This window comes from Pongo pygmaeus, chromosome 18, assembly GCF_028885625.2.
Source record: "Pongo pygmaeus isolate AG05252 chromosome 18, NHGRI_mPonPyg2-v2.0_pri, whole genome shotgun sequence".
NCBI classification, from domain to species: Eukaryota; Metazoa; Chordata; class Mammalia; order Primates; family Hominidae; genus Pongo; species Pongo pygmaeus.
The window spans coordinates 64,739,502-64,749,622 of NC_072391.2; the positions used below are offsets into that span (position 1 = coordinate 64,739,502).

The 10,121-nt window shown below is 55.7% G+C and overlaps 2 protein-coding genes across 7 annotated transcripts in view; one reads left to right on the forward strand and one right to left on the reverse strand.

The window, feature by feature from the left end:
- Window positions 1-891, forward strand: part of LRRC36 (leucine rich repeat containing 36) — a 57,763-nt gene extending 56,872 nt beyond the window's left edge. For 2 of the 4 annotated variants that reach the window (XM_054453926.1, XM_054453925.1), the window contains one exon: window positions 551-878. In XM_054453926.1, the coding sequence (XP_054309901.1) occupies window positions 551-776 (226 nt within the window). In that variant the 3' untranslated portion in view covers window positions 777-878. Of the gene's footprint in view, window positions 1-550 lie in introns of all 4 variants that reach the window. The other 2 variants (XM_054453921.1, XM_054453922.1) reach the window with 2 other exon arrangements.
- A 4,606-nt stretch (window positions 892-5,497) lies between these two features.
- TPPP3 (tubulin polymerization promoting protein family member 3) lies at window positions 5,498-9,249 on the reverse strand. 3 transcript variants are annotated; one of them, XM_054453928.2, is made up of 4 exons: window positions 9,079-9,249; window positions 6,612-6,805; window positions 6,169-6,322; window positions 5,498-6,052 (listed from the first exon to the last, which is right to left on the reverse strand). In XM_054453928.2, exons 2-4 carry the CDS (start codon window positions 6,797-6,799, stop codon window positions 5,864-5,866), a joined length of 531 nt encoding a protein of 176 aa, XP_054309903.1. In that variant the 5' UTR covers window positions 6,800-6,805; window positions 9,079-9,249; the 3' UTR covers window positions 5,498-5,863. The 3 variants fall into 3 exon arrangements, with proteins under 3 accessions (XP_054309903.1, XP_054309902.1, XP_054309904.1); XM_054453927.2 differs by having other exon boundaries at window positions 8,735-9,216; XM_054453929.2 differs by having other exon boundaries at window positions 8,646-9,216.
- Between the last annotated feature and the right edge of the window lie 872 nt (window positions 9,250-10,121).

The window sequence follows — 10,121 nt, forward strand, 5'->3', positions numbered from 1 at the left end:
ACTTGGGAGGCTAAGGCAGGAGAATTGCTTGAATCCAGGAGGCAGAGGTTGCAGTGAGCCAAGATCCCACCATTGCACTCTAGCCTGGGCAACAAAAGTGAAACTCTGTCTCGGAAAAAAAAAAAATTAGATGGTAATACAGAGTTCAATGCAGCCATGACTAGCACCATTAGTGAATTGCAGTGGCAGGATAGATTAGAAGTAGATGTTATGATTTGGGGTAGAAATTGGAGGCCTGATCAGGTGCCAGTGACCCAAGGCTTCTACTTACCTCATCATCAAAGTGCTTTTGAAAGAACAGAACAACCGCTAGCTATATATAAAATGGGAAATGTATTATTGCTTCAGTAAGTCTGGAATATAATCAAACAGAATTGTAATGAAGAAACTGTAAGTCTGCTTTTAAAATAACTCAATCATAAATTGGACAGTTCCTTCTATTTAAAGATGTGACTTCATTTCACATTTGCCTTTGGGAAACATTTTGGGTCTGCATGGTATCTCTCTTGCTTTTATGATTTCATGACTGCCTTTTTCTCCTGGGCCTCAGATCCCTGGTGGTAACTAATGAGTATCTGCTGCAGCAGCTGAATAAGGAGCCAAAAGGTTATTCCGGGAAAGCGCTCCTGCCTCCTGAGAAGGGTCACCATCTGGGGAGATCATCGCCCTTTGGGAAAAGCACGTTGTCTTCCTCCTCACCAGTGGCACATGACACTGGTCAGTATCTAATACAGAGTGTCTTGGATGCTGCCCCAGAGCCTGGCTTATGGAGCTAGCATGGAACTCACACCACAGCTTCCCTGGTCCACAGAGGCTCTCACCGCCATTGCCACCAGTATGGTGGTATGTACTCACAAAGATTAAGAAAGAAATGTATTCTGATTAGATTGTATTGGTCCTTCTTTTTATATCTCTATTTATCTCCCCCTATTGAGTCATTCTTTCCTTCTGCCCACAGAAATAGTTGGCACTTGGTCCCAGCTATTGTATAGACATTGCATAGAGACATTTGGCTGAAAATGTTGAAAGGGAAAAAAACACTAGACATTTTTCCCCTGTGTCATTTGAAACTGTGTGGTAGAAAAAAAAGAACATCCGACAGATTCATCAAACAGGGTTTGATTACCTCCCGCCATGGTGAAAAGCTGACAACATCTGGTGTCTGCCCCGGAGCAGCCAACAATTTAGTCAGGGAAAAAAGCAAACTCATGTGATGGGGCCCAAAGCTTCGAATTGGTACTAAATAGGTCTAAACAAAAGCCTAAAGATGCTCTGAAGAGGGAGAAAGAGTGAGTAATGGCCACTGTAGGATTGGAGAAGGTGTCAGTGAGGCTTGTTTGAATGGACGCTGCAGAATGAGTAAGAACGGTAGCAGGTAGAGGGGATGCAGAGCCTCCCAGGCCAAGAGTATACAGAAGAGTCTGGAACACCACAGGGGGATAGTGGGGCAGGGATAGAAGTGTGGGACATGGAAGAGGTATAATGTCATGAGAATGTCCCCAGAGCAAGTGATCTTTCATGAAGGGGGAGACATGAAGAGGTTACTAGGCAAAGCATGTGGCTGAGGGCAAGAGCAATGGGGAGAAGCTGCAGAGAGCAGCAGCATGTGCGAAGGCCAGGAAATGGAAAGGGACGTGGTTTCTTCAGGGAGCTGAGGGGCTGAGAGGAGGTAAGCAGGAGCAAGGTTGCACCGCTCTTTGAAGATTTTAAATTGGGAAGGCAGAGGAGTGACAGATTGTGTTTGAGAAGCTTTCTCAGGACCAGGCACAGGGGCTCATGCCTGTAATCCCAGTACTTAGGGAGATCGAGGCAGGAGGATTGCTTGAGACCAGCCTGGGCAACATAGTGAGACTCCATCTCTACAAAAAAATTTTAAAGTTAGCCAGGCGCAGTGGTGCATGCCTGTGGGCCCAATTACTAGGGAGGTTGAGGCATGAGGATCGCTTGAGCCCAAGAGTTCAAGGCTGCAGTGAGCTATGATTGCACCACTGCACTCCAGCCTGGGCAACAGAGCAAAACCCTGTCTCCAAAAAAAAAAAAAAAAAAAGAAGAAGAAAGAAAGAAAGAAGAAGAAGCAGGAGAAGGAGAAGAGAAGAAGAGAATGGGTTGATCATGTGTGAAGTAGGGGAGGACCAAAGGGGAGCTAGGCAGCCCAAAGAAGAGGCAGAGGCAGGCCGGACTAGATATGCTGCTTCTGAATATGTTAGCTTTGGGCTCAGCATCCAGTTTACATGCAGGTGCTCTGTACTTTTAATCCTGATTGGGCATTTAAAAAATCAATGGGGAAAGATGATGTAAGTGGTTCTAGGTATGTTTCTGCTTCAGTGGCCTCCCAGCACGCTAATGTCGCCAGAGAGTGTGTAGAAGGTGAAGGATTTTCAACCTAATGCCACGTGGTTCTTCTCTTCACCTTCAGGGCCACATCAGAGAGAGAGACAGGTGGAAGGATTAGATAAGTTACTTGTACCCGTGATTCCATGCTGTGCAGGGAAGGAGAGCCACCACCATACTAAGAAGGTGACAGTCACAAGTTTCTAAGTTATAAATCCACAGACTTCTGGATTTTAAGTGGCTTCCCAAAAGCAACTTGTACAGAGGAGCCAGAAGTTTCTTTGAGCTGCAAGGCTCTAAGGGAGCTAGAGCGAGCTTGTGCTCTGTGGAAATGTCAGTAAGAGCAGCCTCCCTGCACCCCCACTGCCTCTTTCCTGGGCCTGTCTTCGTCTCCCAGGTAGGGGAGCATCAGCCAGTGGCCTTGCATCCCTGAGTTGTTATATTTCAGGGTCTCAGCCCAGTGCACAGGCCAACCTAATGGACACACCATGCGGCAGGGAGGAATAATGCACTGCTTTCCTCCACCCCAGCCCTTCCTGCCTCCTCCATGAACACCTGATGGTGCCAGCCCCAGAATCCGCTCAGGACATCTCCTAAGGGGAACAAAGATCCTGGCCCAGTGTGTGCCACCCTCCACCCCATTTTCCATTGTCATTGAAAGTGACCAACCCTGCCCCAGGCCAGGCACCTGCTAGGGTTGCTGGCCACTCCGGGGGAGGTCATCTGTGTTTCTGATTTTTCCCTGTATGGCACTTGGTCTATAGGGCACGGGTAGGGGTTGCGATGTCAAGGAGAGAGCCAAAGAGCTCAGGGCAAACTGGACTCAACATGGAAAGCGGAGGACCCTTGAAACAAGCAGAAAACACGTGGAGCAGAATCCCACACCCTAGGCCTGGCACTACCACCAGAAAGCAAGACGGGTCTGGGATGGAGACTGGTCCTCAGGGAGGTTCTATGTCCAGAGGGAGGGGCAGAGCCACTCTCAGGTTGGGAGTTCTCCCAGCCATACAGAGCAGGTTTTACAGGCTCTGTCCCTCTGATCCTAATCTCTCCTTTGTCTAACATGATTTTACTAGCAAGGGTATCCAAAGCTTTCAACCACAAGGAGGCTGTTAGGGGAGGAGCAGTGGCATTGCTGGGCAATGGCTGCCATGTGCCAGATTCTGCTAGACCCGTTTGGTCTTAGGGTCCTCCCGGCCCTGAGTGGGCCTTAAATTCCCTCGGGCTTCATAACGGCATTTTGAGAAGAGGCGGCTTTACTCCTACGATGTGGGGTTTTGGGGCTCAGCCATTCTCTCTGTGTTCTTCCAAGACATACTGCCAGTCACAGGAATGGAGAAGCCGCTGGGCCCTCTACCGTTGGATGGTACTGTCACCTGCAGTGGAATAGTGGGAGCCTGGCCCAATTTGGAACACAGTTAAATTTGCTTCCCTGTGAGGCTGTTTTGGTGAAAGCCAGAGGATTTGGGTTTCACTCCTATTATGTTCATTTTAAGCTTGCAACTCAAACGAATTTTCCAAGGCTAGAGGAATTGTTCCTCTGCTTTTTTTTTTTTTTTTTTTTTTCATTAAACGCCTTGCATTCTACCTCTTAACATTTGCTGGTGGGAGGATCTGCCTGAAGGTCCCTGAAGCTCTTCCCTGGGCCACTCAAGGAGACACGGTCAGCTAGGTCAGGAGGAGCCGCGCTGCAAGGCAAGGCTCTGCTGTGGCCAGGTGCCCACCTGCTGCCTGCCGATTCCCGCCTGACATCCCTGTCTCAAGCCATACTATTCCGCTACACCCCTGTCCCCAAGGAAAGCTGGGCTTAAGGGATGTGGGGCCACCTGGGCAGGAGCATCCCCCAATAGCCTGTGGGATGAGAGGATAAACAATGGTGCTGCTTTGTCTTGTGATCTGGGTCAGGAAAGCAGGCATTTGGGAACTGGCCCTTTTATACCTTTTCTAGCCCCTTTGGGAGCCACCCTCTCCTGGGTAGGCCCTAAAGTCCCATCCAGCCCCATTTTCACAGCAAGGAAGGAAGGAGAGGTGGCCCAAAAGCCTTGGCTTGGGAATAGCTCTGTCAAAACACCCAGAGCCTCAGTGAGATGATCTGGAAACACCCAGGCATCCTCAGGACCAGAGAGGCTCCCCTTCCCCCACCAGGGATGTGGAACAGATGGGAGGACATTAAAGAGGAGGCCCCTTTACTGAGGGATGCCCTGCCTCCCACCACAGGCTAGTGTTGGGTGCCAAGCCCTATCACCGGTCAGCCAGTCCCAGTTTTGGAAGTCAATGCTGGGGCTTGCTAGAAAGAGCCTGGCCTGGGAGGCAAGCGGCATGGTCTGGCCTCTAGTCTGCAGAAGCCCCTCCACTCTCTGGACGTTTCCTCAGCTATAAAATTATAGAGTCAGATGAGCTACTCTCTTTTTTTTTTTTTTGAGACAAAGTGTCTGTTGCCCACACTGGAGTGCAGTGGCGCCATCTCGGCTCACTGCAACCTCCAACTCCCGGATTCAAGCGATTCTCCTGCCTCAGTCTCCTGAGTAGCTGGGACTACAGGCATGCACCACCATGCCCAGCTAATTTTTGTATTTTTAATCGAGACAGGGTATCACTATGTTGGTCAGGCTGGTCTTGAACTCCTGACCTCATGATCCACCCGCCTCAGCCTCCCAAAGTGCTGGGATTACAGGCGTGAGCCACCGTGCCCGGCCTGGATGAGCTACTCTCTAAGGTTCTGCCTGGCCCTGCATTTTCTGTATTCTGAGCCAGAACCCAAAATGACTTGCCTCGGTAGCCCCTGTTCGCAGACCGAGAGCTGATGCCTGGCTCTGGGGCCTCTGCCAATGCTTGGCCCAGGCCGAGTCGGCTGTTTCATCCCTCCTACTGCTGTGAAAGTGGAGAGGGGGCCAACTCTCCAAACCCAAGGCACTGGTCACAGGAAGGCAAGCTTTGATGTCAGGACTCCCGTCAGGCCCAGCTAAAAGTCTTTGGACTTCCTCAGGAGTCTCCTCAGACAGAATGGCTCTGTGCTAACAGAAGGGGACTCATGAGTGCCTTTTTCTGGGCAAGGCTGCCAGGGGAAGGGGAGAGATTAGCAGTGTGTGGCATGCGGCGGGGTGATGACACTGAGGGGATCACTGGGGTGTGAATGTAATTCCCCCGTCATCGTCAACCAGGCCATATTGGTACAAAAGGTTTCTTTATTGAGGTCTGGGTTAAAATTAGGCACTTGGCCAGAGCAGCAGCTTAAATATGAGGCAAGCAGGCAGGGGTTAGCCATGCCTGGGGCTGGTTTGGGGTCATGAGGCTACAGGCGCAGACTGTCCCCAGGTGGACAGAAGTGGGAGTGGGAAAAGGAGGAGGAAGGGGCCGCAGAGCAGCCTGGGTCAGAGGCCTGGTGGGCCGGCCCCGTGGGACTAGGCAGGAAGCTCTGGGTGGCAGGTCCAGCAGGGAGGGGACCAGGATCTCTTGCTCCACGTGCCCCTTAGATCCAGGCCTGAGCCTCTGGCAGGGGCAGCCGCACTTGGCGGGGCGGTCTTCCCAAGCCTCACTTCTTCACCTTGGCGTCGTAGGTGCCTGCATTCTTGTAGGCGCTCACGTAGCCACTGTCGTCCAGGATGTCCTGCCGTCCCGCAATGCCCTTGCCCTTGCCGCTCTCGTCGAAGCGCTCCTTATGGGAGCCCGTGTATCTGCTGGTGTCCGTCAGCCGGTCTACTGCACCCCCTGTTTTTGCTTTCTGTTTGGACAGAGTTTCCCCAGGGGCACCTGATGAGGGAGCCCAGCCCTTCCCACCCACAGCCATGATTCCCCACACCCCATTCCGTGGCCACCCGAGACCAGCAGGGCACTTACGGTGACGCCCACATTGGCTGGCTCTTTGCCTGCCACCAGCTGGCAGATGGCATCGAAGGCCTCCTCCTTGCTCTTGCCCTTGAATCGCTTGGTCGCCAGCTCTTCCAGGGCCTTCTTGAACTCCTCATAGTTGATGACCCGAGCAGACTTCCCCCTGCCAGGCATGTGGGCACCATGAGGGTTCCCCTTTCTTTTTTCTCCCCCAGGGAAAAGCACAAACAGAGTCGCTGCCGCCACAAATTATGCAATTGCATTTCTTTCCCACGTTTGGGGAAATCGCGGGGGTCAGCAACTCTGGAGGGCAATAGATAAGGTTTGCCCTGGAAGAACGACCTTCGTGATCATGGTGTTTCCCTGACCCCTTCTTGATGTCCTCCCTGGTTCCAGCCCCCCAGTTCCCCACCTCCTGGGAACATGAGAAGCAGGGGCTGCTTAGGGCTCACTTGACTTTGGAGAAGACGATGTCCACATCGGTCCCTGTCACCGACTTTCCGTCAGCCACCTTGCAGTCCTTGCACAGCTTGGCCCAGTTCTTGCCATTCATCTCTTGCCCACTGGCCTTGGGGTCACCATGGATGGCAAACTTGCGGAAGCTCTCCTCCAGCCCAGCGATGTCTGTGCTCGCTGCCATGCCACCCTGTAGAGACCCACCTGGGTCATCTCCCAGCCAATCTGCCCTTCCCCTCCCCCAAGCCCAGAACATCCCAGCCTCTACCTCAAACCTGCAAGACCTGGGCAGGTTCTGCTACAGAGTTGGTGCTGGAGCTGCCTGGGGAGAGGGGCCAGTCACTGTCACCCTGGGCCACAGAGCCCCGAGGAAGAGCCCCGGGAGGCACGGTCTTGTCATTAATGCCAGCCCTGGCTCTCAGCAGGGTTCAGCAGATGAAATAATGATGCCCACAGCAGGCTGGGAACAGAGTGGCACTGTCCAGAAAGACTGTGAAGGCAGCAGCTGGGGCCCTGGCTTTGTCTGGCCCTGGCACAAGGCCTGCTTGGGTGGAAGTGAGGGTGGCAGAGCAGGCCCCCTCCCTGGAAGCTCCATGCCAAGCTGGGTTGGGGCCAGGCCAGGCTGCTGGTCGGGCAGGCATTTAGTGAGGACGGCATCTCTGTAAGGGTCATGAGGACCCAGCAAGAGCCAGTCTGGGCATGGGTGCATGCCCTGGGCAGGGGTGCAGCTGGCCCAGCAAGGCCTTGTTACTATTTGCTGTTAAACAAAAACATGAGGGGAGCGGGAGCTTGGGGCTGGCCTGGCCACAGTTTGCGAAGCCTGGAGACGGTTGCTAAGGGAGGGTGGTGCTGCTTGGAGAATGTTGCTAAGGGCAGGATGGTGTCAGGGCAGCTCAGGGAGAAGCTCCCAGTGCTGAGGGGCTGGGCTGGGCTGGGAAGCTAGGGCCCACGGGTGGGGCACGCCAGCACTCCCTGCACCTGGGGCATAACCGTGGCTTCCTGGCCCCTTGCCACCGACTGGGGCTGTAACCTCCCACTGTGGAGTTTTGGGGGAGCAGGAGGTTGGGGGCTAGTAGCGTGGGGGCTGTAGAGTTACAAACCCCAAGAGTCGTGCTGGCAAGTGGGGCTGTGGCTGAAACACACTTCGTCATGTCTACACCTCAGACCTCCCCTGGCCATGCCCTGAACTTGGCCACACCAGCCCACATTCCCAGCAACCCTGTGCACCCAGCCCTGGCCTGCCACCCCCTGGGCCTTGTACCCCTGGCCATACCTTCAGCCCTCCATCCTCCATCCTCACACCCACAGCCACAGCCCTCGGCCACCAGCCCCCACATATATACTAACAAGCCTGCGCCGACCCCAGTAATACCCACAGTCCAGCACTAAAGTGCCCCCCACACCCACAGCCCTCCACTGCAGACTGCTGGCCACACCCTGAGCCTGCACAGCAGCCTTCTCCATCCCCACACCCGCAGCCCTGGGGCTGAGGCCACTGGCCACAAACATGCATTCCTTCCTGAGACCCCTGACCATAGCCTCAGCCACTCACCCCCTCCAATACCCACAGCCCTTTATCAAGGCGCCCTGACCCTCAGCACCCATTTGTCCACACACCCGCAGCCCTCTGGCCACACCCTCAGCCTGCACTGAAGGCCCCAGTCCACATCCACACATTAACATCATGAGACTCCCAGGTACTATGCAGAGATCCCTGTGTAGAGACCTCCCCACCACATCCCCCTCCTCCACTACCACCTCCTGACCACACCCTCGGTCTCAGCAACCATCTTCTAGCTCTGCCTTTTACACTAGGGCTTCCAGTGACCACAGCCTGGGCTCCGCCCGGCTGCCCCATCTTCCACCGAAAACTCCTCCCCAGTGACCACACTCCCATCCCTAAGTGGCAGTTTCTGGGACTGTGAGCACCGGTGGCTCCTACGTTACAGGGACCACAACCCCAGTCCACGCTGCACTCCCCTTCCCTTTCCCTGGGTGCAGCCTCCCACCAGAGACCCCAAGACCCGCACTTGGTTCACCAAGGGTAACGTCCAGGGGAGCTTGGATGCCACAGGGTGCTTGGCCCAAGCACTGGGCGGATCCTGCGTGCAGTGCTCACTCCTGTCCGTGGAAAGATGGATTCTTGGTCATCTCAGCGCGGTCAGGTGGCGCTGGGTTGCAGGCCGCAGCCCCATGGGTCTGCAGGCCATGGATGGAGTGGCCACACCCGTGAACTGGAGCCACCCGTCCCGCTCCCACTGGGACAGCTGGAGTCATCAATCAGCCGGACCAGGAGGTGGGGGCTGCGAGGCGGAATGCTTGGGGCCAGGGCAGGGCCGCTCAGCTGGCTCCTCGGCTGGGACCGCCGGAGGTTGGGACCCTTTCCAGGCTGCTCCCCAAAACCCTCATCGTGCAGGATACTGATTGGGGTGGCGGGCATCTGGGTCTCCTATGGGCTTCTACCTCGCGGCTGCTCCTGAAGTGTGCGTTCGGACGGACAGAAGGACGCAGGAATGGACCGATGGACGCGGGAGACCAGGCGGCTCCGCAGCTCCGCTCCCTGCCGGCTCCCGGGTGGGACTGCAGCCCAGGCGGCTCCGCCGTATTATCCCCTGTTTCTCGGTCTCCATAGAGACAGAGAGTCCCACCCCCGAGGCTGTCTCGGCGGGAGAGTGACCAAGGTCACGCCAGCGCCCCGCCCACGAGGCCCCGCCCTCCCCGCGCCTCTCCGGGAACCGCATCCCGCCCCTCCCCCGCAACTCCGCGGTCCTCGCGACGGCGAGACCAGCGCTCTGCAGTTTGGGGCGTCTTCGGACGACCCCCTGAGGAAATAGCCTCCCATCTTGGGATGTGCCTAAAGCTCTAAGCGGCCCCCAATCTCCAGGGGAGATCCAGCTCCCCGGAGAGTCAACCAGAGGCCATTGGGGAGCTGGAACGGGGCATTGGTGGGGCTTGGGGAATCGGGAAGGAGCTCTCCCTCAGTGACAGGGGTCTACGGTTGGCTCAAGAGCACTGCCATCCACTGAAAGGGTGGTACCCCCAGGCCACAACTCCCGTGCTCTCTTGGGTAGGATTCAGAGCCTGGAGCAGTGGGGAAGAAGGGAGGGCACTCCCCACGAGCGAATCGCGCTCGCCCAGCCCCAGGATGCTGGCATTCGATGGCAGCCCTGCTGCCGGGGAAAAGCTGCGGGACCTCCGGGCTCGGCCCGCTCCTTTCGCCGCCACCTCCCCGCGGCCTCGCAGCCTCAGCGCCCACTGCTGCTTTCGGAGCCCAAAGCTTGCTTTCTCTCGGCCTCCCAGTGCAAAGCCCATCTTTACGAAAAATAACCTCCTCCGGGCCGCCTTCTAAGGCCTTTCCTAAACACAAGCCGCACTTGAGCACCTCCACAGGGCAGCTTGGGTGGCTACCTACTGTACAGGGACCTCCTCCCCGCCCCCGGTCGACTGGCCAGGGTCGGGCTTCTGGATGGCCCGTGGCCCCTGCCATTAAGAAAGTAGGCGCGACG

Excerpts from the sequence above, each read along its gene's own strand:
- TPPP3 (XM_054453928.2), bottom strand. The coding sequence starts at position 6,799 with ATGGCAGCGAGCACAGACATCGCTGGGCTGGAGGAGAGCTTCCGCAAG. Across the intron at positions 6,323-6,611 it reads ATCGTCTTCTCCAAAGTCAA|GGGGAAGTCTGCTCGGGTCA; the intron begins GTGAGCCCTAAG and ends CATGCCTGGCAG. Across the intron at positions 6,053-6,168 it reads CAGCCAATGTGGGCGTCACC|AAAGCAAAAACAGGGGGTGC; the intron begins GTAAGTGCCCTG and ends CTGTCCAAACAG.